The sequence below is a fragment of the Phlebotomus papatasi genome, chromosome 3 (assembly GCF_024763615.1).
Source record: "Phlebotomus papatasi isolate M1 chromosome 3, Ppap_2.1, whole genome shotgun sequence".
NCBI classification, from domain to species: domain Eukaryota; kingdom Metazoa; phylum Arthropoda; class Insecta; order Diptera; family Psychodidae; genus Phlebotomus; species Phlebotomus papatasi.
In genome coordinates, this window is record NC_077224.1 from 76,656,180 (window position 1) to 76,683,980 (window position 27,801).

At 35.0% G+C, this 27,801-nt stretch overlaps 2 protein-coding genes across 11 annotated transcripts in view; one reads left to right on the top strand and one right to left on the bottom strand.

The window, feature by feature from the left end:
• Positions 1-10,992, bottom strand: LOC129805823 (DDB1- and CUL4-associated factor 7). Of its 3 annotated transcripts, none has more exons than XM_055854013.1 (4): positions 10,673-10,992; positions 9,812-10,466; positions 4,344-4,525; positions 1-1,242 (listed from the first exon to the last, which is right to left on the bottom strand). In XM_055854013.1, exons 2-4 carry the CDS (start codon positions 10,463-10,465, stop codon positions 1,044-1,046), a joined length of 1,035 nt encoding a protein of 344 aa, XP_055709988.1. In that variant the 5' UTR covers position 10,466; positions 10,673-10,992; the 3' UTR covers positions 1-1,043. The 3 variants fall into 3 exon arrangements, with proteins under 3 accessions (XP_055709988.1, XP_055709989.1, XP_055709987.1); XM_055854014.1 differs by having other exon boundaries at positions 9,812-10,477; XM_055854012.1 differs by having other exon boundaries at positions 9,812-10,477; positions 10,608-10,992.
• A 3,897-nt stretch (positions 10,993-14,889) lies between these two features.
• LOC129805831 (PRL-1 phosphatase) overlaps positions 14,890-27,801 on the top strand; it is a 50,565-nt gene continuing 37,653 nt past the window's right edge. For 4 of the 8 annotated variants that reach the window (XM_055854024.1, XM_055854026.1, XM_055854025.1 and 1 more), the window contains exon 1: positions 14,937-15,163. The gene's annotated coding sequence lies outside the window, so the exon portion shown is untranslated. Of the gene's footprint in view, positions 15,164-27,801 lie in introns of all 8 variants that reach the window. The other 4 variants (XM_055854036.1, XM_055854029.1, XM_055854023.1 and 1 more) reach the window with 4 other exon arrangements.

Consider the following 27,801-nt stretch of genomic DNA (forward strand, 5'->3'; position numbering starts at 1 on the left):
TCTTAAAAATTCTACTCTGCCTTTATTTTCTTTCTTATTTTCTTCTTTTTTTTAATATTCTAATGCTTCTGTATGACAAGAATTAAATCTTATAGAAAGGAAATGATTTGCAAGATATTCATGAAAATTAGCAATTACATGATTTTTGAATGATCCTTTTTTCTGTTTCCCTTTTTTTTTTGCTTTTTTTTTAACTTTCAATTATAAGTCTAATCAATGAAAGGAATATCTTACTATGTAAGGAAGTGTGAAAGGAGGTAGAAGTAGCCTAATTAAATGGGAAGAATGACAATAAATTACACTGCTTATCTTGACAATTTAGAATGATTTCTTATCGATTTTTACCATTTACTCTCTCAATAACATCTGTTTTTTTTATGCGTAATTTTCTATTTTATTGAATTAAAAAAAAAACCATATTCTATGATTTTGCTTAGTTTCCTCGGGAATCTATTTAGTGGAGAATGAAAGTCTAAGAAAAATTCTCTAACTTAACACTTACTCAATAAATTATGTTTTTGTTTTCTTCTTTCATTATTTTTTTTTTGTTCCTTCTACATTAAAATGTATTTCGAAATATTATTCGTAAAAAATTCTGTTTGTCTCCATTTTTTCGCTTTTTATCTTCTTTTTTTTTCTTCCAGTTCCTCCTGCCTTTTCTCTATCTTTGTCTCTCATCCTTCTCTGCAATTTCTTCTTCGTTTTTTTGCAACATTTGTTAATTTGGGGGGAAAAAATAATGAACAAGAAATGCAAACGCGAACACAAATTTTCACTCGTCAAATTTTTCTCTCCTGCAAAAGTAATAAATTACAACAGAGAGAATTGTGAGTTAAGTCCTTTCTTTTTTTTCCCTCTATCTCATTCACTAAACTCTTGGTAGTGGAGAGTAGTGTATACCAAGAATTTTACCAATACCTCACGTTATCTCTATTGTATAGGATTTTCTGTAAATTCTATGAAAAAAAAGACCTCTATGTAGGTTTTCTTTAATTATCCAAATCAAAACTATCTCCAGAATTTTTGGAGAATTGATACTTGAGTTAGACCCGAAGAATTTCGCAGGCTTTGTTGTAGCAAATTGCAATCCAGTCTGGTTGCGTAGCGCCCCATTGAATTTGATTCACTTCTCCCTCGGCAGCTGTGTACGCTAAAATGGGATCTTCAATGGCTCGTGGCATCTGCTGAATGTCCCAAATCAGAGCCTGATGATCATCGCCGGCTGTGCAAATGTGGCAGGAGCTGCGAGAGATTTTTTTAAATTACATTTTTGTGCATCAAACAACAAGAAATCTGGCGAATAATTTAAAGAAAACGCTCCTTTTCTATCATTTAGGGGAAGTGTGCCAAATTTCGGCCAGCTTCTAATTTCGGCCACTTTGAGTGTAATTTCGGCCATGCAAATAAATTAATTAAAATTATGTATATAATCTTCGAATAGTCAATGAATTCATTTTGCTTTTAAATATTTATTCATTTTAGGATGTATTAACACAAAGACCGTTAAATTTTAGATATAATTTTAATTTAAATTGCGTTGTAAAACTCAGTGTAAAACAGTCTTACAAAAATGTGACAGATCGATTGTGTTTCTAGTAGTCTTATGCCAAAAGTCCGAAAAAGAGCGCGACGATAAGTCCATATTAAATTCAGAGCATAAAGAAAATTATGATATTGATAAAAATTAGTGCTATATCATATAAAATGAGTGCCCAAATTAAAGTTAAAAGCACAATGATTAAATTTGAGTAGAAAATTTTATAAGGAAATTAGATTCAGAGTGAAATCAGTAAGAGAAATAAAATTTGAGGTTAAATCCGACGGCGCCCCCAATGAATTCATGCAAAAGCAAGCAGAAAAACCTCCACCGGCGAGAAGTGTTGCAAATTTTTCAATGTGGGGACAACCAGATGATATTGGAAAAGAACTAGATACTAGAGGAAGCAATAAACTGGGAGCACAAAGTTATTTAGACCGGAAGGAAAATCTTGGTGACCAAGACCAGAGAAAGCCTTCAAACATTAAATAGGAGAACTCAAGAAGATCACAAAATAGGGAATATGACGGTGAAAATAGATTAACGTGGAGCTTGGAATCAGTGCAAAGGGTGCAAAGTATTAGTCAGAGACGAGTAAATGATATAATGGATAAAAAAAAGAAAAAGTGAGCATAAAAACTTCATGGAAAAGTAAATCAAAAGACAAAGAAGACATATTTTAATTCATTAAATAAAGAAAAAGTGAGCATATAATAATTAAAAAAAAACAGTGAACGTTAAAAAATAAAATAGTGATAAATGAAAAAAAATATTAAAATTTAAAGTGAGCAACGAAATGGTTATATGGACCTAATTGAGTCCGACAGCCAAAACGTAAAACAAAAGAAGAAGAAGAAATTTGTGGTGAAGTGCAAAAGGTTTTCCTTCGGTGTTTTTCATGAAAATTGATTAGTTTTCATTAAAAATTGTTTCTGTTTATGTAAATAGTGAATCAAACTTTAAATTTCGTTTGAAATTTCCCAGCTGGATCCTGTATTTCACGTAAAAAAGTATATCCCTTGTGAGCGGCTCTCCGGTGAGGCAGTGTTGCCTATTCCGGCAACATATTTTTCTTTCCTAAATTTCTTATTCATTTTATGTTTTTTTTTCATTTTTGAGTTCTACAATGTCCAGAGAAAAAAACCATTGCTTCTATGAAAAAAGATGATGTGGAAAAGGCATTAGAAGAGTTCAGGAAGGGTAAATTGCTACGGGAATCTGCGCGTTCATTTGAGATGCTACTCTTCAGGTCTTCAGGACAAATTACACGGAAGATCTCAGGGCTTGTGGGTCATATAAACGTATTAAACTAAATATTAAACTCGTTCCGTTTGACGTTTTGAAATTTTCTATCCGTTGCGTCACAAAAGGTGGTCAGAAAAAAGGTGGCCGGTATTTCACTCAAAGTGGCCGGAATACTACCCAAAGCAATGTCCATATTTTTGTTAACTTTTCAATATTTTAGGAAAAATTTAAGTAATTTTTCTGACGATACCAGTGACTGTTAATTTTCACTCTAATGATAAATATTATGTTAGAGTATTGTAGTTTCTTTTTACAAAACGGTTTGACTTAAAAAAAATTGAAAGTATAAAAAATAATTAAAATAAAATTTCAATATGAGAATTTAAAAATTCGTATTTTTTGAGCTTAAAAATTTACTATATAGCAAATCGCTGGAGCCTTGCAAAAAATATCTTAGATTCCTTCAATCTTCTACTTTACGATTACGTACTAACATAAGGAAGAAATAACTTTAGGTAGTCAGGAAAAATTATTTTCTTTATGGGACACCGGTATTCCAATCGTCCTTAAAGGGTTAAAATATGAGTGCGATGAGTCACATTTATTGAAAAAACATAGGAAAAAATTACTCATTATGAAGCTTGGGACCGTGCAAAGCATGGGCACTATCCATTGGAGTTATTTGCTAGAGTTTCTTAGTTTTGTGCAGGATCATAAGAAAAATTTCTGTATGAACAGTAATTAACAATTTTAATTTATAAGAATTTCAAAGACTTCAAATGTTAATTGAAAAGGTTTCACTAAACGATGTTATAGTTTAAGTTTGATTTTTTAAAAATATATTTCCAAAAGCTATATGAAAAACAAAATAAAAAAATATTAATTTATGAGTGGTTTAAAACTATCAAATTCATTGTAATAATAATTTTTCAGGGTATTAATTTTTTTTTTTGCGTTAAGGGGCAAAAGTACCCTACACTCCTCTACTTATTTTTATGAAACAGTTTAATTTTATAGAAAAATTTCTCATCAACATCTGGTGTTGGTCAAAATAGGTCTAAAGACCGAAGTGATAAGGGATGTTGGGTAAAGGGAAAAATTACAATTCATTGAAGCTTTTCCGGATATTTACGAGACGAAAAGGAAAAATTTATTGCCGCCCACAAAAAAGGCTCCCACGCATACGTCTCATGATAATGCGAAAATCAAATTGTGATAATTTCGATTTGTATCCCACGCTTCAACAATGTGGCTGCTCTCCGACAAATTCCAAAATAAAAACTCACCCACATAATTCCTTGCATATATCAAAAGCAAAATGTTACCATCTGACAGCCACCCTCAAATAGACACAAGTTTAACATTTCCGCGACACCAAATTATTCAAAGTATTCAACTGGCTATTTTTATCACATGAAATGACGAATTTCTTTTTTTTCCCCAGCTAATTTATCGCTGACCCCATTTTACATTTCTATACCAGAGAAATTTCTTAAGACATCGCGACGCTTGCAATGAGCCAACAAAGAAGAAAAAAAAACAAAAAGGAAAAATGACCCACCTGTGGGGCGCCCAAGCGATGCCATTGACACACGCTCGGTGATTGCTGAGCCGGGCGACGGGAGTGCAAGGAACACGAACGTCCAGGATTATCACTTCGCACGAATCCATTGCAACTGTGGCCAAATAGTTGGGGTCCTGTTTGTTCCAGGCTAGTCTCAGAAGTGGCGTATGTGCTGGATCCTGCAGAGGAAACACATTGCATACATTTCAAATCTGTGATACTTTTTGTAATAAAATTTAATTTTTTTTCACAATTACGCCTATTTTTCCTTCGGAATAACATTCCGGAAATGTTAATTTTATACTTTTTAGGTGTATTATGGGTTAAAGTTACCTTTTTTCATGTGAATTTTTCACTTAAAATGGTGTAAAATTAACATTAAAAAATGTTGATATATTTTTACACCTAAAAAGTGTTAAAGTTAGATGGAAATAAAAGTTAATCGCACCCTCTTTTACTCGGTGTTATTACCTACACTAAAAGAAAAAGTTAAAACAACTTTATGGCAGAGTTGAATTAACTTGAAGAATATCGATGTAATTGTTACTCTTTTTCGTTGTAAAATTTAGCAAATAGAGTTGAAACAACTCTTCGTGCGAGTTGAATTAATTCGTCGGACATCGATGAAATTATTACTCTTTTTCGATCTAAAATTTGATATCGACTGAAGTATATGCTTAAGTGTTTTCGTTTTAAGAATATACTTCAGTCAAGAAAAGTTTCGTGTGACAAAGTTCATATGGAACATCAACTAGAAATATGACTAACAATGTTTCATGAAGACATGTGCGTGCATCATACGTGATAGTTCGCTCGGAACATAGGGAACATGAGGCCAAGAGAATATTAACAAAGAAAATGATAAAATAAAAAAAGCATAAAATTGCAAAATCCTATCCATTTTGGGATTTGAAAGAGTTATTTTAACTCCAAAAAATATTTTTTTTTTACTTTTGGAAAGAGTTAGGGGAAAGGCTCATAATTTTGTCGAGTTTCTTATTTTGGACACTTTGAGGATAAAATTGGACACTAAAAATAAATTGATTAAAATGATGGATTTTTATTCCAATATTTGATGAATAATGAATTCTATCTAAATATTTGTTCTTTTTGGAAGATTTTGACACTAAATACGTTAAATTTTGAATATGATTTTAGTTGAAATTGCTTTGTTGAAAATTCAGTGTGAGCAATTGCTTACGAGAAATATGACAGAACTTCGTGTTTTACTTATGACTTATTAGCTGTGGTGAAGTACTAACAATGTTTCTTCGCTTTTCTTGAGTATATTATTGAATTGTTGATTATTATTGATATTATTGAATATTCATTGAATATTGTGTTGATTCACGTTAGTGGTGATTTGTACATTTGACCTAAAGTGAGATTTGCCTTGTGAATTAGATTTTTCGTGTGAAAAATGGGAAATTTTCTAAGACATTCACCAGTGAGGTGATACTCCTTATTTTGGACAGGTGTGTTTCTCACGAAATTTCGTGAAGTTTTAGCTTTTGTGATGACTATGTTGAACAAATGCCTGGAGAAACAAAGGAGCATCATCTCTACGAAAGAGATGTAGCGAGAAATGCCTTGAAAGGCTCCCGGAAAGGTCAGGGAATGAGCGAATCCGCACGTACTTGGAGTATCGAAGTCAACTCACTTTAATGAATGATATGGAAAGTTTCCGGGCTTCTGTGACATTCTACGTTTCCCTTACATGAACAGGAAGAGGACTTGGTAAGATTGGTTCATCAAATGAAGAACAATGGGCATCCTATTGAGGCGGATTAGCTGTCCAAATTTACAGCCAAGTTGGCCAAATTAATAAACAAGTTGTCCAAAATAAGAGCCAAAGTCACCTCTACATATCAATTCATTTTTAAACGTATTAAAACTAATTTTAATAAAAATAAGACGATAAATAGCTTGCTAAGTTTCTAAACAACCCTTCTGAAAAGAGAGTAACAAGAAATGTCAATTAGTATTGAAAATATCGCAGTTCAAACTTGGAACTTCGATGCTTATAAGCAGACTGTCCAAAATTATGAGCCCTTACCCTATTTTAACTCTTAAAACAAGTTATTTTCAGTCTTAAAAAGGTTTATTTACACTCTTTTGTCATGTAAATTTTAGGGAAAAAATAGTTAAAACAACTCTTCCGAATATTACACCTAAATAGAAGTAAAATCAACTCTAAAATATAGTTAATCGAAAATCACAATGAAAAAGAGTCAATTCAACATCGATTCGAGTAAGTTTTACTCGATTATTTTTCTGAGTGTATAGAAGCACATATTCTCCATATGAATTCTTGAATTGGATCAATATTCTTGCTTAATGGTTATTTATTTATTATTATAAATTTATTAATTAGTTATTTTTACTGCTGGACCTCAGAGAGAGCAGTTTATAATCAACTTTTTTCAATTTGTCCACTTTCCTAGAGCTTAAACGGTAAAAGATATCAACTTCCGGTCTTCGGTGACCACCAATAAAAAAACGATATCTCTAGACGATTTTTTCTCCATCCCCTCCAAAACCATGTCTTTTTAAGTTTTTCTCGAAAATTTCTTTTATTTTTGGATTGGTTTTAAAGGTGATCCTGGCGAACATTTCACCCAAACATACCTAAACCTAAAAAAATCGCCATCTTGAATTTTTTAAGGAAAAATTTTTTACTACTTTGAAAGTGTATTTTTCAACCGATTTGGTTAAATTTCGATTTTTTGGAAAGGCTTTGAAATTTCCAACCCGATTGCATCGGTCGCAATCGGTCATCAATCGGTTAAGTACCTGTAAATGACCAATTCTTTTTAAATATCCTTTTTTCTGTTCGTAAACTTGTTGCTTATCTAAGAGTGAAACGGTAAGAGATACGAACTTCGGATCTTCGGAGGACCCCCACCCCCATAAGTCGATCAAAGGAACATTATTATGATTTTTATTTTGCCCTCATCCCCCTCCAAACCCTCCAAAACCATGTTTTTTTTCTCGAAAACGACTCCTACGATTTCTTTTATTTTTGGATATATTTTAGAGGTGGTTCAGGGGAACATTTCGTCCAAACATATCTATAACTTAAAAAATCGCCATCCTGAATTTTCGAAAGTCAAACATTAACTGGTCTTGAAATCAATAGAGTTAAAAAAATGTTTAAAGTTAAAATAGATCTTTCAAATCCCAAAATGGATAACTTTTGCTATTTTATGTTTTTTTTTCTTTAATTTTATATTTCATATAAATTTTTATATGAAAATTTTAGAAAATATAATTTAAATGTTGTACTTTGCATGCCTAAAAATTTAATTAAATAATTTTCTATTATGCTGAAAAAAATCAGATATTATGTTTTTTTTATCTTCCTGACCATGCATAATCCCCTAAGAACATTTGTTTGAATTTTTCACTATTTTAATTAAAATTTTTAAAAGGTTTTCATGGTCAGTTTGAAAATTAGAAGTTTGATATATTTGTTTCAGTTTATTTTTGTGAAATGTTATTCATCTGAAATTAGGGACTTTTATCCAAGAATGCAAATCCGATTTAAAATTTTAAATCTTAGGGAAAGTGTTCCAAATTTCGGCCTGCTCTTTATTTCGGCCACTTTGAGTGGAATGTCGGCCATGGATATAAATTAATTAAAATTATGTATGTTATCTTCGAATAGTCAATGAATTCATTTTCATTAAAGATTGTCTACGGTTATGTTAATAGTAAATCAATTTTTAAATTTCGGGTGAAATTTTCCAGCTGGATCCTGTATTTCGCGTAAAAAAATTATATACTTTGTAAGCGTCTCTCCGTAAGATGTTGCCTCCGGCAACATCTTTTGCTTTCCTAAATTTCTTATTTATTTTGTGTTTTTATTTCAATTTCTGAGTTCTACAATGTCCAGAGAGAAAAACCATCGCTTCTATGAAAAAGATGATGTGGAAAAGGCCTTGGAAGAGTTCAGGAAGGGCAAATTGCTACGGGAATCTGTGCGTTAATTTGAGATGCTACTCTTCAGGTCTTCAGGACAAATTACACGGAAGATCTCAGGGCTTGTGGGTCATATAAACGTATTAAACCAAATATTAAACTTGTTCCGTTTGACGTTTTGAAATTTTCTATCCGTTGCGTCATAAAAGGTGGTCAGAAAAAAGGTGGCCGGTATTTCACTCAAAGTGGCCGGAATACTACCCAAAGCAATATCCATATTATTATTAATTTTTCGATATTTTAGGAAGTGATTTAAAGAAAATAAAGATAATAAACTTCCCGAAAAGGAAATAACAAAAAATATCAAAATGAATTAAAAATATTGCATTTCAAACTTGGGACTTCGATGCTTATAATGCAAATATGCCGAAATTTGGCACAATTACCCTATATACTTTTCTTAGATTTTGGCGATTATCGTGAAAACAAGTTCATATTTTTTCTTAAGTTTTCTTACCCTCTAAAACCAAGTACCACAAGTACCTTTATATGACTAATTCCTGAATCTATCTTGGTCCAGTTTGAATTAGTTCGAAAAATCTTGAATTGGCTTTAACTCCTTCCGGATCGTAAGGGCCCAAATGACCCAAATAGACTCAGGCTGACCCTTGAGAACATTTGGCTTTTAAAATTTGGCAGTAAGGGAAATTTATGCAAAGGTAATCTAATTGATAAATCTTCAGTGCCAAATTTTACAGGCTAAATATTCTCTAGGATCACCCTGAGTCTATTTGGGCCCTAAAACATCGAGCGAACCAATTTCATGATTCTTTTCAGGGGCATGACATTTCCTATGTTTCCCATATGTTTTGCCGAAAAAACTTTTGAGTTTATTAGCTGTTTTCTATCATTGTAGAATGAATTAGTAAAAAACACTAATACAACATAAAAGCTAATTTAATAACGAAAAGGCAACCGAAAACCCAAAATTGGCAACCTACGTAGTTTCGGAGATATCTCATGAAATATGTACGGAAACAGGAAAAAATTTACACTAAATCTGGTCGCATTTTTCAGAGCTAATGTCACTCCTCTGATTCTTTTTATCATAAATATCTTAGCTCAGGGCTTAATAGGGCTACTGCAAAAAATATCCTAGATTGGCACTTCTTTATAATTTTTAATAATCCACAAGAATCGCTTTTTATTGATTTTAAATAGTGGAAAATTTTTTTTTCCAGAGTAGCGATATTTTTCTTTAGGGGTATACTTTGGGAATCCCAAAAGATACAAAAGAGTTGACCGAAAAGAAATTCTATCCATTACCTAATTATTTTATCACTATAAATCAAAAATAAACCTACTTATGACCAAAGAAAACTCGTGAGAGGTGCTCCTTATTCAGAATCAACACGCGTGTAAAAATCCCACCATGTACTGTAGACAAGAGAAATCTTAAGACATCCCATTCAATCAATATCAATTGGTCACTTAGCAGAAAACGACAAAGAATTATTTTTAGAGAGAAATTCAGAAGCACTTACCTCATAAATGATAGTGGAGTGTTCCAGGTGCCTGAGATCGAACATCCTGACAGATCCATCGGCTCCAACAGACGCAAACATGTCCCTTCCGCCTCCTGCTCGTGAGAATGCAATGTCATAGACTTCCTTGTCGTGGGCAATCAGTTGCGTCTTCACGTGCCCCGTGACCATATTCACCCTGCCGATGGGTTGTCCGGTCTCCAGGCCCCAGATGGTGCAAGTGGTGTCAATGGAGGAGGTGCCAACGAGATTGGGATCAACTTCGTTCCAGTCAAACGACGTCAGAGGAGCACAAAAATCGCTATTTTTGTTGTTATTGAGGACACATTCGAGCCGGGAATCGGGTTCACCGGCTCGCCAGACTCTCAGGTAATCACCACTTGTGGCCAAGAGGTCCGGATAGATGCCCTTTGAGTCTGGAATCCACATGATCTTAGTGGTTGGATAGGGATGATCAAAGATACTTTTGGCCGTAAATTCACTGGTATCCTCATCGAGACTGATTATTTGCACTTTATTGTTGTACTCCTCCACAAAACTCCCGAGCGCCAGCCGGAAACGCTTGTCCGGCCTGACGCTCCAGTTCATCGAGTACAGAGGCCATGGGGCAACATATTTATAGATCTCTTTTCGCTTTCCCGACGTCGATGTCATCCTGTTGAGTCCCTAAACGGCCCCGCACAGACAGCGTCACAAAATTGAGGAAGAAAAATTAATTGCTGGGTTTTTCTTTAAGCTTTTCCAGCAGGCAAAAAAGAACTTTGTCTGGGGAAAATTTCTTTGGTTAGATTCTCACAATCATGGTGAAGAGTTGTGGGTTTTCTTGACAAAAAGCACCATTCAGCGTGAAGGATTAATTACCTTATGCACTAGACAACACAGAATTTATCTATTTTTATCGGTATTTTCCTTGAGAAATAGCGCTGTAAGATCAATTTTCACGCTGTCATTTGTTTTGTTGCCATCTCGTGTTAACACTAAAAACACGGGACTTTTCCCACTTTCACCCCTCAATTTCACCCAAAGTGCACACACAAATCCACAAACTGGACACCGAGGGGGACATTAATGAGGAAAAATTGCACTTTAGCACACAATTCACCTGCTATTTTTCGTTCAGAAAAATAACAAACACACAATAATACCTCTCATGGAGATCCAATGAGGAAAATCTGAGGTAAGCCAGAGAAACTTGCAAAGGCTGTGATTCTCTTGATAACCATTTCACTTATTGTTTGCAGCCGTCGCAGCAGATTGGACTATTTCAAAAAATGATATCAAAATAAAATAAATTGCTAGAAAATATTAAAAACAAAAACCCTGAATTAATAATGCTCAGCACACAATAACTTTTGTTTGTAAACATGTTTTCAAAATTTCCCATGAGAATGAGCGAGATGACTAGATTGAGATCTCTTTCACTCTCATCGAAATGTCAAAAACATGTTTAAAAAACAAAGGTTATTGTGCGTTAGGTATAATACTCAAATATATTTAAATATTTTTGGTGTGAAAAAAATAAGACGTTATTTATTTTATTTTACATTGCTCGCTTCGTTATCCGGATGATTGGGAGCCAACGGAGCCAATATGACAGATGTCTGCTTCGTAATTCGAATGGATTTTTTGAATTTGTTCAACGTCTCGAAAATATAATACAAGTTTTTTTGTAGAATTAGAATAAACGTTTTAAAGAAGCTTAAAAAGACATATTTAGAGAATTCTATGATTTCATTTATTAAAAAAAAATATCACAGGATAATTCATTTGCATTGTTGAACATACATGCATACATGACCTCAAAATTATTTTAAATGCAACCGTCGATAACTCGTCCGGATTACGCCGATTCGGATTAGAGAGCGGGCACTGTACTTAATTTTATTTTATATAAAAAAGGAACTGCCTTTGCAACTGTGCGTTTCTTTTACGATACGAACTTCAGACCTAAGGCTTAGCCATATGGCTTAACTTTTCTAATTTCTTATTAATCAAGATTTTTTGTAAAATTATCACTTAAGATTGGACAACATGGTCAAATAATCCATCAAATTGTTGAATAAGCAATAAAATTGGTTGCTGTTTTGAATTTCGATATCATCGGGAAGCGGGTTAAACCTTAGGTCTGAAGCCGATCTTGAGACAAAATAAGAGGCAAGACGTTTATGCGTCCATCGCCGTCTCAATGTTGGTGCCCAACTTACTTCAGAGCTAGGAATGAGATAGTACAATATAATAAAAGAACAAAAGAAAAAGAAAAGTAAAGGCAAGAAAGGCAGCCAAAGCTTTACAAAAGCTCGAATCAATTGCTGTTTTCTCTCTCTATGAATTCCAGAGAGATACTCATAATACGTTAAGGGAGTTATGGAGTGGAGAATGCGGCTGGATATCTCGGCAATCATGGGACAAGAAACCCTGACTGTTGACCTTGGCATGAACAATTCGACTAAATATATAGATTGCTTAGTGATTAAAATGCGAGAAATTAATTCACTTGTACATGACTCTAGAAAATGTGGTAAGGATTGTCCTAAAATAGAGCTAGTGAAAGGGGAAATGTGCTCATAAAGTTATAAACTAATTTTTGAACTCAGATAAGTTTCAGTGTTTCTGATGGGAAACAATATATTTTATTGGTAAGTAGAAACCCTAGATAGAAACCCAAAAACTAAATCCTAAAACTCAAGAAACCCAAAATTGCATCGCGAAAACCGGGAAACCCAAAAATTGCACCGCGAAACATGAGAAACTCAAAAATTTGGAAGTGATCCATCTATCAAATTAGTTGTCTTATGGAAACAAGGTTTTGAAATAATCTTATGTGCTATTGATAAGGGAAATTAGCGAATGAAATTATAAAAGTCACATAAAAAGCGTTATGTACGTATATGATGAACCCACTTAATAAGAAAACATTTCTTAGAAAATAAATGTTATAGTGGAAATTTTCGGAGGGAAGCTCCGTCCGGACGCGGTAACACAAGCTGTGGAGTCTTCAACCCAAAAAGATTAAAAAATTCACTCTTTTCCAGAGCTTTCGACACGCTCCGTGTCTTCCTCAGTGGTCGAGTGATGTTAAAGATCACTGGGTTTCGTTATTTAGAGGATCTTACAAACTTGGCGGGAGGGTTCCAGGGTGCTCATACAAATATCTCGGAGACATATAGCAGCAAGCACTTTTTAATCATCAGGAGACAACTGAAAACTTCAGCTTGTGTTGCCGCGTCCGGATGGAGCTTCCCTCCGAAAATTTCCACTGAAGCTGAACGGCAATTTTCCCCACGATAAATGCTATAATTCAATTATCACAAGTATTGTTGGGAACTAGGGGAGGTCCTCCCGCACCTCTAGTCGGGACCACCGACCAAATAAATACGACACGGATTTTACTTACTTAAAACCCACAAAAGGGACTTTTAATCTCACAAACTTCATCGCTGACGTCTGGGGATTCAGAAGACAAAATTGGGATGCGGTGCCATCCATTGGGATTCATTTTCCATTGGGATTGACGTGCCAATGCCAAAGGCACATGCTTCTCTCTCCCTCTCTCCTGTCGCTCTGTCCTTCTCTTCCTCGACAAATGGGAACTTTCCAGCGTGGTTGGAGACAGAGATGGCATGATTTATCATCAGCCTTGTGGCGATAATCACGAAAAACGTGGTCATGAGTGGACCCTTGGAGCAGATTCCCTCCGGAAACTGCTCTTCAGACTTTGTCCTTATGATATCATATCCCCGAAGTGCGTGCTAATCTTTCCAAGGATCCATATGGACCCAAGAAATCCAGAAAACATATATATGTTTTCAGGAAATCCATGGGGAATCCATAAAGAACCCACAATTTTTTCGGGGAACCCGTGCAACCCATACAATTTTCAGACAATTTGAGGAATCCGTGTATTTCTTTCAGGGAACCCGAGGATCCCATATAATTTTTCGATTCACCTAAGCAAGTCCATTTTTTATATATATCTCAGAGAAACTCATAGTTTTTAAAGAAATTGCTAAGGAACTTGAGGGTGAACCTGTAGGGTGGAATCACCACTTCTCGCCAGTGCCCCACTTCTCGCCACTTATATTGAAATCGCTATGTTTCACGATTTATGAAATAAATGAGCCGCAAAGTTACTTGTATTTTTATTGCTACTACGTATAGAGTCGAAAAACACTTCTGCAATAGTCTAATAATTTGATTTCTCAAATAAAAGTGAAGAAAAATCATTCAATGTGAGTAATAATAAGGTTATTATGAGGAAAAAGAAATGCTGAATGTATTATTTGCATAATATTGCTCAAAATAATCGAGTTTGAACCTTTCCAAGTGGGTGGCGAGCAGTGGTTACAGAACTGGCGAAAAATGGTAAAAAGTGGCGACGAAGTGGTTATTTTTGCATTGTAAATAAAAATCAATTTTTTATGTACTCCCGCGTTAAATTGTGAGACAATTGTTTTGAAGAATCTAGAGCCGATATATCTAAGTAGCTTTTTGTCAAATTTGAGTTATCTGATATTAAGGGGTCAAAAGTTATAATACAATTAATTTCAATTTGCTGAAAGTGGCGATAAGTGGTTACTCCACCCTATATATTTTCTGGAAATAAAATATATACATACAAAGAAAATATATTCTGGAAAGATCTTGAGCCACTCTTATTCCTTATGAGTTACGGCCTCTACACATTAGGAGAAATTTTTGTCAAAAGTTGCTTTTTTGAAGGAAATTCCCTGCAGCGTTGTAGGGGGAAACGTCAAATTTCTGTCAAAAACGCAATTTTTGACGAAAATTGCTCCCAATGTGTAGACACCTTTACCCATTTTTTCAAATTTCACAAAAATATTATTGAATTACAAGAAAAAAATTTATAAGAAAAGCAATCTTTTCAAATATGGAAAATAATATTGTTTTAATCAAATATTTTCCAGTTCAATTGCAATATCTGTTCCCGTTCATTAAGGTAATGCACCGTGAAATGTTTGGTATAGTTAGCGCCATCTAGTGATAATTTCAGTGCCGCCAGTTGAGCAACTCCTAGCACGTTTTTGCTCAATTTGACATTTCGTGCACATATTTCGGGTAAATTTCGGGTAGCCCGAAGTAGCCAATCGCGACGTGACCCACTGAACTTGGCCATTTTCCTTCAGCCATATTGGCATTTGAATCGTCGAGCAGATCGCCTCATTCAGTGCAAAAATAGTGATTTCATTGTGAGCAAGGAGAAGATAAAAGTGTGATTTTTAAGTGGTATCCTTAGTGAAGAGTTTCTGCATCCAGATACTGTGTATTTTTGTGGTGTAGCAGCACCAAAAATCAACAATTAATTTCTTGCGTATGGCGAAGGCGATTGTGGTGGTGAGTTCTTTTGAAAATTCTCTTTCTTCCCAATTTGCACCCATTTTGTCGCAAATTTCGTGAATTTTCCACTCAATTAGAATCTATGGGAACTTGGGAATACGTCTGAGATATAATTTTGCGGGATTTGTGTGAATTTGTGGGTAAAATTCCATGATAAAAGTGAAGGTTTCCGTAGTGTCCGGGAGTTTTAGGGCTTGGCTTCTTAACCCATTTCAACGGGGGGAATCTCCTTCTGTTGCTGGGGTCCGCGTGTGCGGAGGTTTTTAATGCAATGGGTTTCGCTGAATTGAACTTTGACCGGACGCTCAAACGTGTCTCTGTGGTCTCCACCTGATAAAATGCCTTTGGTCTGACGTCAATCGTAGCCAATCCAATTACTAGCACTCCCTTGCAATTGAGAGGCTTGTTAAATGCCTCCGGAAATTCCGGAGGGGCTTTTTATTGGTGAGAATGGAAGAGGGACATATTGGGGGACTACTCTAGACAGAAATTGCGAAAAGAAATTGAGTGAAAGAGGCTTCCGGGAGTCTAAAATTAAAGGCAATTGGCCTCCATGGAGTGGCTAAAAATGGAAGAAAGACAGCAGACGCAGACAAAAATTGGCAAAAGACGCCGCTCGTGCAGAGAGAAGGTGGCCAAAAAGTGTCTCGAGGAGACAGCAAGACGATGGAATCCATTGGTGGTCAGAGGATGGAAGACTCTCCAAAGAGAAAGAGTAGAAAAAAAGGCGTACGTGGAAAGTTGTTTCGTCGCCACAAATCGATTTTGAACTCTTCTTCTCTGTCTCTCCCTCTCTTTTGTTCTCTCTGTCTCCGTTTTCGGGGGGAAAAATCGAGGAAAATCCCAATGACTTGGTCAATATTGTGAAATTCTTTAGGAAAATCCGCGGTATTTCAACACGATGATAATTGTGGATGAAATATATATGAAAAAAAGGGAGAAAAAGTGCCAGACGTACTTGGTGCAAAGAGAGAAGAACTCATGCGAGGGATCAAAAGAATGTGTCGCGGTATACGGAGATGAAGAAAACCCGTTCATGAGACCAGACGGTGAATAACCCTCTCAATGTTCTCTCACTCTCAAAACCATCATCCCAAGAAGAAGAACAAGAAAATTCACCAACAAAAGGTTCGTCCAGTCACTAAACTCTTTTTGGTTTGCCTCTCAACAAACCCATAAATTATTCTTCTCTGTGTCTTTTGCACTGATTTGGGGCCCTTCACCTCTTCCATGGCTACCAATATCAAACTATTACCCAAATAAGACGTTCCCACCAGGCCCACACTCTGTTGATTCATCCCCGGGAGGTTTGTTACCACAGAGTTCCACTTAGAAAATCCTCTGGAGACCATCCTCAGGACTGTTTGCTTATATTATTACTAACCCTTTCGAAGGTTCTATATTCTCCGGGAATTAATACTCCGCAATAGCGTCAATATCATTTCATAATCTTCTCTCTGCGTTGAAATCAAAATTGGCGTCTCGATGAAAGATAACACATAATCAGGACTCAGTAGCGATACCATGAAAATGCGCACACTATCTATATCAATCTAACATCAATATTTCCACAAACTAAAAAGCAATTTTTCAGAAATTGCTACTTTTGGAAGTCCTTTTAGGAAAAGAATTCCCTTTGGAACTGGGAGAAAAAAGTTTCAATTCATTTTTAGACAAGATTTATTCTAGATAGAGCTTTCTATTATAGTAGACTTATCTTGTCAAAGATGGTATTAGAGAGATCTCTCTTCATATCTTCTGAAAAATTATGGTTAACCTTAGTCGTGAAAGTCCGTTAGTAAGAGATGAAGGGTAGTAGGGTAAGTGTGCCAAATTCCGGCCAGCTTGTAATTTCGGCCACCTTTTTTGTTCCTCGAACTTCCATGAACTTTTAGATTTTACTTACTCTAGAGATTATACAATGCAAAAGAATAACAAAAAATTTAGATTCGACAAACGAGATGACGTGAAAAAGATATTGGAAGAATTCCCGAAGGGCAAGGAACTATGAGAATGAAGGTGGCCGAAACAGGGCACCAAAGCTATGTCTATATTTTTATTCATTTTAAAATGTATTAAGAATGATTTTAGAGTAAATAAAGAGGGTAAACTCTTTACGAGGTTCCAAGCAACACTCTTTCAGAAGAAAGAATAGAAAAACTCAATTTGTATTTAAAATATTACATTTCAAACTTGAGACTTTGACGCTTGCATGCAACTATGCCGAAATTTGGCACACTTACCCTAGCACAATAATAATAATGCACCACATGATAGAACTAATAGCCTCTAAACATTAGAGAAATTTATGTTCATATTGAAGAATTTTTCCTACACAAGCGTAGAAAATTGGCTTCAATATGGACATAAATATCTAGTGTGTAGAGGCCATAAGTCTTTAGAATCCCACATCAAATTAAACTAAGGGGATCTCGTGACGCAATTGACAAGAATGTAAACACTTGGGCGGTGAGATCTCTGACTCAACTCTTGCAGTTGTTAGTTCAAGTCCCGCGTCCCGCCAGGTGTAAACAACTGAATGTCCAGAAAAAGACATTTTTACATGTAATAAAACGCACTGCCTTTGCCTAAAAAATCGAGTAAGGGAATTCTGAAACGGTATGACAATGCCCTATGACATATTTAATTTCTTCAATGTGGTATATTCCACCGAGAAAAATGTGGATGGTAAAATTTACCATCCTCCATACAAAATTCTAATGACCGGATAGTAAGAAAGTCACCCAGCAAACGCGATATTAAATCGGACTGTCAAAAAATGTAGAATCTATTGTATGGATAGTAAATTCTAATATCCCGGATATTAGATTTTACTAGCCGGATGGTAAATTTTACTGGCAGGATAGTAAATTTTACTAGCCGGATATTAGAATGAAAAATGTCGGAAAAATTTATTTTTCCCTATTTTCATTAATTTTTGCTCATTGTTTGAGGGCTTGGGGCCCTTCCTGGATGATATTCTCTGTATTTCAAGCCATTTTGATACGTGAAAATCTTTTTCCAACATTGACGATTGCGCCGAGATTTGAACACGCGACCATTTTAATGACAGTCGAGCATCTTCCAGCTGCACCACGAACTCCTATAATGTATTCAAAGCATATCGGGAATCGTTGCATCAGCATCCACGATATTCCAAAATGACATTCTAACAGCAGGATGGCAAATTTTACTGGCTTGGAGAGTAATTTCAATCCAAATTACTATCCTCCGTTAAAATTTACTGTCTTCCAGTTAAATTCTAACATCTAATATGGGGCCAGTAAAATTTACTTGAATTGAATTGAATTGTTTTATTTTTTCATGCCCATATACACAAGGTACATCGTAGGACTATACATATTTGTCCCGGGTATTAGAATCTAAGAGAGGTCAAGGTAAAATCTAAAGGAGGATAGTAGATTTTACCATCCGGCTATTAGAATTTACTATCCAATTAACTAAGAAATTGACCATCATTCGACCGGTTTGACTGATTGTCAATTTCTATAAAATTGTCACTAATTCATATTATTTATGGAATAATTAACCTATTAGGGGATAGTACTCTCCCTTCGAACGTTCATGCCTTCGAATAATGTGAATTTTCTTTTAGTTTTCCTGAGAGACTTACACATAATTATTACGATGGTAGAGTACTTTCCCCTATGGGACTGTGACCTAAAAGAGATTCAATCCCAAGACACTTGCATCATAAAGTTATGCACTAGACAAACTTATGATTTAAGTTGAGAGACGGATTAACGTAATTATAATCAACTTAATGATCAGATTACATTTCCTTCAGTTTCTGGCTAATCTGTCTCTTATATTTTATTTTTTTTAATTTTTTATTATAATTGTTAAGCAGTCTCTCGGCTTAAGTCGTGTGCCTAGGGCATTAGTTCTCTACTTAACTTACTACGTGCTAGAATTCAAGAAATTGTTTTCCTGCAATTTCAAAAAGCATAGGGAAGGGTTGGGGATAAATAGTGTAATATTAGTAGCAATAATGCACTACAACATCTAATCAAATCGGTAAATTTAGTCAATTACAAATACAAAATTACAATTTAATAAATGTATCAAAAAGGTTTTAGTGAAACAAAATTAGCAAATTTGTTTATATTCATCAAAAAAAAGCAGAACACATGCATTATGCCCAACGCACAATAACTTTTGTTTGAAAATATGTTTTCAAAATTTCCTATGAGAGTGAGCAAGATGACTACATCTATGTCTCACTCACTCTCATAGAAATGTCAAAAACATGTTTACAAAACAAATGTTATTGTGCGCTGGGCATTATTGTTTTATTTATTTGTTTATTTATTTGTTTATTTATTTATTTATTTATTTATTTATTTATTATTATTATTTATTATTTATATACTATGCATGTGTTTTTGGTCATAATTGCTAAGTGCACAATGATGGAAATGTTCCGGTCCTAGATAATCTCTATGAGCTTGATTCTGGGGGTGGAGGAGGGAAAAAAATAAAAAAGCAGTTATTGTTACGAAAAAAAAACATGCATCCGGGAGTGCCTGATTCTCGAGGATTCCTACATTTCGAAATGGCAGGAAAAGAGATGTGACTAGCTAGTGAACGTTGCCCGATTTTATGTAAAGTTGCATTTACTTTTTGTAATGATAACGGATCCGGAACCGGCTCTACGGTCGCTATTTCCTAAACCTATGAAAAAAACTTGACGGGTATCCGACTTAAAAACGTATACTTCAGTCGAGATACTTTTCTTTAGGTAAAATTCATATGGAATATCAAATATTCGTATAAGGGTTTCGTGCGAAGACATGAATATCATATGTCAGCATATCGAATTAGGAAGGATACCGATTTCAATTAAAAACTCTGAAAACATAAGAAATTCAGAAATATACAAAAACACAAAAATTAAAAATCAAAAATTTCCTAATTAAGTCAAAATTAGATATTTAAATATTACTCAAATTAAAATTCAACAGTTTTTGCATTAAATGCCCAACGTACAATAACTTTTGTTTTGTATACATGTTTTCAAAACTGCTTATATAGAGGTCAGTGAGATCTAGATCCCACTCCTTCTCATTAAAAAGTCAAAAACATGTTTATAAACAAAAGTTATTGGCGCTAGGCATAAATATTTTAAATACATGTTCAACAATATTAAATTAAACATGTTTATTAAATTTAACACTACATATTACTACATGACAATACAATGATGATCTCATACAAATTTTCTTATTCATCAGTTAAGAATAATATTGTGAAATTTTTCGCTTACCGAAAATTTCTGAATTTATAAGATCGTAACCATGTGCGAAGTATACCAAATAGTGATATGAAATCTTACTTAAAAAGTCTTTCCATTATCTCCTGTAGTAAAAATAGATAGCAAAAAATTATTTATACAAAAGCTTGTTTACGATGTCTAATAACTCGGCTGTTTTTTTTTTCTTTTTGAGGAAAATAACTATTTGCACACTGTGTGTCAATTGTCACTGAGAAAGAGTTTTCATATCATTCCGCAATGGAATTCTGCGACAGTATATGACGTAAAAAGACATTCTTCTTTATCTTATCTATAGGCGAAAGAAAATACGAAAAAAATTTAAGTTTCTCTCGAAAACCTTCTTGTTGATCATTGCAATTATCACAAACAGTTTGGAGGAAAATTTTTGTTACTTGTTGAAAGACATTTAATATTTTCTTTGAGAACCCATTTCAATTGCTTCTTTTTGCGTGTGAGATGTTTATGAGTGAAATATAAAACTGCCAGAAATTCTCAATGTCAAGCTGTAGAACAAAGATGTGTGATTATGCGTTTCTTCTTCTTTTTTTTCTTCTTAAGTTGTCTAAAGTTGAAACTCTTTTTAAGCGAAGTGGGGATTAGGAAATACCTACTTAAGATTCCTAAACTGGATTTGAATTTCTTGGAAGATATTTTGTGGAAAAAAAAAAAAAGGTTTTCTATTCTTTGCATTCTTTCTGGTTGGCAACAGCCGCAAAAGTAATATTTTAATGTGGGACCGGTTTGGGCGGCCGGGTGATAAAGACGTGTCTTTGTGCGAGTGATTAGTATTTTATGTGAAAATTAAGTGTATCTTGTTGATTTTGCATAGATTTTTGTGCAATAGGCCAACAGTGGATACAGTGAATACACCTGTGTTGTGGAACCTCGGGGAAGGTGCTCTTTTTGAGCGTAAAAAGGGATTTTGTCTGCGTTTTCTCTGTCAATTCGCGAGGAGAATTGTTGTGATAGCGGTAATTGTGGGGCCTCTCACAATTGAACACCACAAGTCACACAATTGTCTAACTTCTGGCGTTTTAGAGATATATGCAAGACAAGGTTCTTTCCTTTCTTTGAGCTTATGTTCATTAAAGTGCTATATCGTATGTCTTTTACATAAGACAACGAAAGACAACGTCGAAATCCGGGCACTGGATTTTGAGGAAAGCAGGAGCACCTCATATGCGGAGGAAGGGAGACTGGACAGCCAGTACATGGACTCTTTGGTAGGCGTATTGCTTCCAGGTAAGAGTCTGTTTGTCCAATTGTCCCTACCGCTGAAGGATGTTTTCACTCACATGAAAGAATCCTTACCGGTTAATAGTGATTTAAAATTTATAAAATTAGTGAATTTACAGAGTGCAGTCGTAGAAAAGTGGTGGAAAAGTCATGTAGTGTCGATGGGTAAAACACAGAAGGGGAAACCTTTCAATTGTTTTTATCGGCACAGTACCGTCCCACACTTTATGGCGCACCAAAAAAGTTTTATGATTTTTGCATGTGTGTTCACAATTTTCCAAGCTGATACGGAGATCAGATACTTTTTCACTCCTAGCGGAAATTTTGGACCACTTCTAAAATCTAATTGTTATACTAATAATCATGATTAATAAAAATAAAAATGATGAAATTCTTTTCCTGCAGGGTAATATGCATCGTTCACGGGATGCCATGGCATGTGTTTGTCAGGAGATATCCACGGTGAAAAATTGCATATTACTCCTGCAGGAACCATGGACTTTTAAGGGACATGTTAGGGGAATTGATATGAAATACGGAAAATTTTTACATGCAGAGGGGGTGGATAAAGTGCGTGCCTGCATTTTTGTTTCCCGAAACATTAATGCAACGTTTTTGCCGCAGTACAGCGGCAAAGACATCACCACAATCGAGATTGTGCAGACGATACAAGGGAAGAAGCTGAATATCATAGTTTCTTCAGTGTATCTGCCATACGATTCCAAAGATCCTCCCCCTTCAGCTGAATTAAAAAAAGTAGTAGAATTCTGCGAAAATAATAATTTTGAGTTGATTATTGGAGCTGATGCTAACTCTCATCACATAGTGTGGGGTAGTTCCGATATTAACAACAGAGGAAGTAATTTATTAAATTATATTTCAAAACATAATCTTGAAATTTGCAACAGAGGTAATAAACCTACCTTTGTCATTAAAAATAGACAGGAAGTTATAGATGTAACACTATGTTCTTTTAACTTACTGCCCTTTATAAACGGATGGCACGTATCCGATAAAGAAACCTTGTCGGATCATCGTTGGTTGATATTTACATTGAAACCTGATGAAATCGTGCAAAAGTCATATAGAAATCCAAAGAAAACAAATTGGGCCATTTTTAATAAACTGTTGGATAAGAAACTTTCAGAGATTGACCAATCATCAGTCAAATGTGCAGATGATGTCGAACTGAAAGTTAATCTTTTAACAGAGGCTTTTAAAAATGCTTTTGAGAACGCATGTCCTTTATCTCATACCAAAGTTGGTAAACCACATTGGTGGAATGAGGAATTGGATATGATCAAAAGCACTATTCGTAGAATGGAAAAATTAGCAAAGAAAATTAACACAGAAGAAGCATTTCATATAGTGCATTCGGCAAGACAGATTTATAAAAGGCAAATAAGAAAATCAAAACGTACTGCAAAACGTCTCTTCTGTGAGAGTATTGAATCTACCATGGAGACGGCAAGGATCAAAAAGGTCTTTGCTGGTAAATCCCAAGGTTTAGATCGTACTCTCAGAAAACCGGATGGGAACTTTTGCAAAAGTAACTCAGAATCGATAAATTTGCTAATTGAGACGCACTTTCCTGATAGCACATTCTCTATTAATTCTGAGAATGTGGTGAAGGAGTATAGTGCGGCTGATCATAATTGGCAAATTGCTAAAGATATCGTTTCTGAGGATAGAATACTTTGGGCTTTTAAAAGTTTTAAGCCGTTTAAATCAGCGGGAATAGATGGCATCTTTCCTGCATTATTTCAAAGAATTACGTATAGTAAAAAACTTTTCCTGGAGCTATTAAGGGATATTTATACAGCTTGTCTTGCTTTAGGTTACATCCCTAGTTTATGGCAAGAAGCCAAAGTTGTGTTCATTCCCAAGCCTGGAAAAGCAGATTATAGTGAAGTTAAATCATATAGACCTATAAGTCTCACCTCCTTTCTGCTTAAAACCTTAGAAAGGATCTGTGAGAGATTTCTTAAGGAAAATATTTTAAAAACTAATCCACTACATCCTAGTCAACACGCGTACAGATCGGGCAGATCCGTAGAAACCGCGTTACATAGTGTAGTGGGTAGAATTGAAAAGGCCTTGTCCTATGGTGAACTATCATTAGGAGCATTCTTAGATATTGAGGGTGCTTTTGACAGAGTAGGCCATGATATTATAAATAAAGCAGCTGAAAGAAAGGGTATACCCGAAACAGTTAGAAGATGGTTATCTGCTCTTCTAACTAACAGGAAAATAAGCGTTACAGTTGGAGATCAAACGGTTAATGCCTCTATTCATAGAGGCTGTCCACAGGGAGGGGTATTATCACCCCTTTTGTGGAGCTTAGCCGTTGAAGATCTCCTTGAAACGCTTAATGATAATTATTTTTTCACAATTGGATACGCTGATGATATCACAATTGTTTTGTGCGGTATCGATTATGAAACAATTTGTGGTAGAATGCAAGCGGCGTTCCGACATGTTGAAGAATGGTGTCAAGGCACTGGTTTAACTGTCAACCCAAAGAAAACCAATTTGGTACTTTTCACGCGTAAAAGGAAAATTAAAATAACTAAAAAACCTATCTTATTTAATAATGAAATCGATCTTAAGGATGAAGTCAAATATTTAGGCTTGATCCTTGACAAGAAGCTTATTTGGAATAAACATTTGGACGAAAAAATTGACAAGGCATTTCGCAGTTTTTGGCAGTGCAGATCAATTATAGGAAAAACCTGGGGTCTATCACCAAGAATGGTGTATTTTATATATACCGTGATGATCAGGCCTATTGTGACGTATGGAGCTGTAATTTGGTGGCCTAGGGTAAATTTGCAATGCGTCAAAGATACTTTAACCAGATTTCAGAGACATATTTGCATCGCAATCACGGGTGCTATAAGATCGACTCCAACAGCTGCTTTAGAGATACTATTAGGTTTACCGCCTCTTCCACTTTTCATTGAAATGGAAGCTGCAAAGGGGGCTTTAAGATTACGCGATCTCGATTTGTGGACACTGAAAGGCAGTGTTGTAGGGCACTGTTTGGCCTTGAAAGAGATATCTAACAAATATCCTTTTCTAGAAATGCCTAGTGACTCTACATCACCAGAGTGTTTTGCTGAGATCCCAAACTGTACTTTACTTTTAAATACAGAAAATTCCTTTCTCTTTAATGCACTGTCATCAGTAGCAGGTGAAGATGACATTAAAATCTTCACTGACGGGTCAGTGCAAGGGGAGAGAGCTGGAGGAGGTTTATTTCGATTAGATACAGGTGATGAATTTTATTTTTCTATGGGAAGGTTCACAACAGTTTTCTTGGCAGAAGTCGGAGCTATTCTGATTGCAACGAATATGTTAGTGGACGAAAATCCCACAGGAAAAAATATTTATTTTATCTCTGATAGCAAAAAGGCACTTTCCTCGCCATATCAGGGTATTATAACATCTAAAATTGTTAAGGAGATCAGGACTAATCTTTGTAGATTAGCAGAGAATAATAATATTATTCTTCTGTGGTGTCCTGGTCATAACGATATTATAGGAAATGAAATAGCAGATAAACTCGCGAAGATTGGTGTATATCAGGACTTTATAGGCCCTGAACCAGTCTTGGGAGTTGAGAAAGAATTACGGAAAGATTACTTCCAATATATTACAGGAATAGAGCATACAGCACTTTGGAATAACGTAAAAGGCTGTAGTTTTGCGAAATCCGTAATAGATGGATTAGATTTAAATAGATCTCAACTCTTGTTAAATCTTAACAGGGGGAACTTGAGGGTTATTATAGGAATTTACACAGGACACTGGCTAAATTCACATCTTGCAAAGTTGGGTGTAGACGTTACCTCAGCTTGCAGGGGTTGTGGAGAGAGTCTGGAAACAGTAGAACACATTTTATGTTATTGTTCCAAATTCTCAAGCCAGAGAATTCAGATCTTTAAGAAAGAAGTGCTGACACTGGAGGATATCAAAAGAGCGGCAGCTCAGGATATTCTGCAGTTCAGCCACGTTTTAAAAGAATTGGAGTAAGGTTTGTTGGGTAGACATAAGGGGCTCAAATAGAGCCTAGGTGTCTGCAGCCCACAGATCGTACCATGCTCCCTATACAATCTATCTATCTATCTATCTAATATTTTAATGTTGTACTATTGCTCGAACTTTATAGAAAAGGACGGTGTATAATAGAGTGTTCCTTGTCTAGACGTCATCAGTGGTATAGGTTAAACGGTGAAAGATAATGACTTATTCAAGTGTTTAGGGTATGCTACTCATAAGTCGACCTTGTAATCATTTACTTAATACTTAGGTGGCTGCACCGTCCTTTTAAGGGACCAGGCCTTTCGCATTAACCTCCTCCAATCCTGGCGACTTTCCGTCAGCTCGCTCCAGAAACGCAGCATAGGTCGTTGTCGAAAAGTCCGTCCTTTCGGAGGCTCCTTACGAGTTTTCGTAACAATAGATAGGGTAAAGGCTCATAATTTTGGACAGTCTGCTTATAAGCATCAATGTCCCAAGTTTAAAGTGTGATATTTTCAATACTAATTGATTTTTTTCGTTACTCTCTTTTCCGAAGGGTTATTTAGAAACTTGGCTAGCTATTTGTCTATTTTTTTTTACTAAAATTAGTTTTAATAGTTTAAAAATGAATAGATATGTAGAGGGGAATTTGACTCTTATTTTGGACAACTTGATTATTAATTTACACAACTTGGTTGTAAATTTGGACAGCTAATCCGCCTCAACAGGATGCCCATTGTTCTTCATTTCATGAACCAATCTTACCAAGTCCTCTTCTTGTTCATGTAAGGGAAACGTAGAATGTCACAAGAAGCCCGGAAATTTTCCATATCATTCATTAAAGTGGGTTGACTTCGGTACCCCAAGTACGTGCGAATTCGCTCATTCCCTGGCCTTTCCGGGAGCCTTTCAAGGCCTTTCTCGCTACATCTCTTTCGTAGAGATGATGCTCCTTTGTTTCTCCAGGCATTTGTCCAACCTAGTCATCACAAAAACTAAAACTTCACGAAATTTCGTGAGAAAAACACCTGTCCAAAATAAGAGCCATCACCTGACTGGTAAATGTCTTAAAACATTTCCCATTTTTCACACGAAAAATCTAACTCACGAGGCAAATCTCACTTCAGGTCAAATGTACAAATCACCACTAACGTGAATCAACACAATATTCAATGAATATTCAATAATATCACTCAAAAAAAGCGAAGAAACATTGTTAGTACTTCACCAAAACTAAATAAGACTGAAGTGAGCCACGAAGTTCTGTCATATTTCTCGTAAGCAATTGCTCACACTGAATTTTCAACAAGGCAATTTCAACTCAAATCATATTCAAAATTTAACGTATTTAGTTTTAAAATCTTCCAAAAAGAACAAATATTAAGATAGAATTCATTTTTCATCAAATATCGGAATAAAAATCCATCATTTTATTCAATTTATTTTTAGTGTCCAATTTTATCTTCAAAGTGTCCACAATAAGAAACTGGACAAAATTATGAGCCTTTCCCCTAGATATGAAAAGTATTAGGATCTCAGACAAATTCGAACCAGTTTCAAGCAGTAATTCAATTTAATTTATTTTGATCTTATTTGTATAATTGCCCTCTCTTCATTGGTTGTATGTTTAATATTGAACCAGTATATTCAGCTTTTATGCGTAATTAGTAAACACAATTAAAAAAAAAAGAAAAACTTAAAGAAATGCTCGAAACTTTGTTTTACGAGTTCACTTTTATTTTTAAATAACGAAAAAGGCAGAATATTTTTGAGTGAATATGTTAGTAACAAACTTCCAAATTTAAGCATTCCACGAAGACTATTTAACTTGGACATCCTTCTGTGGTTCGTGATTGAGAAAAAGAAAAGTAACTGACGAGAGTTAGCTCAGCATTTGAATAATTTAATTAATGAAATGTTCTGAAATTGTGGCAGATTGTGGACAGAAGCTAATAGAGAACCATGAAGAATGATGTGGAAAAAAATTCTCTCGTCTTGTGTTAATAAATAATTTTATTGCATAAGAAATTGTAATTAGATTGACTCAAGCCATATACGGAGAGAGAGAGAGAGAATATTC

Bases quoted from the DNA above. Each gene is read 5' to 3' on its own strand.
- LOC129805823 (XM_055854012.1), bottom strand. The intron at 4,526-9,811 runs GTAAGTGCTTCT...TTTCCTCTGCAG, and splicing joins ACTCCACTATCATTTATGAG to GATCCAGCACATACGCCACT. The intron at 1,243-4,343 runs GTGGGTCATTTT...AATCTCTCGCAG, and splicing joins ATCGCTTGGGCGCCCCACAG to CTCCTGCCACATTTGCACAG.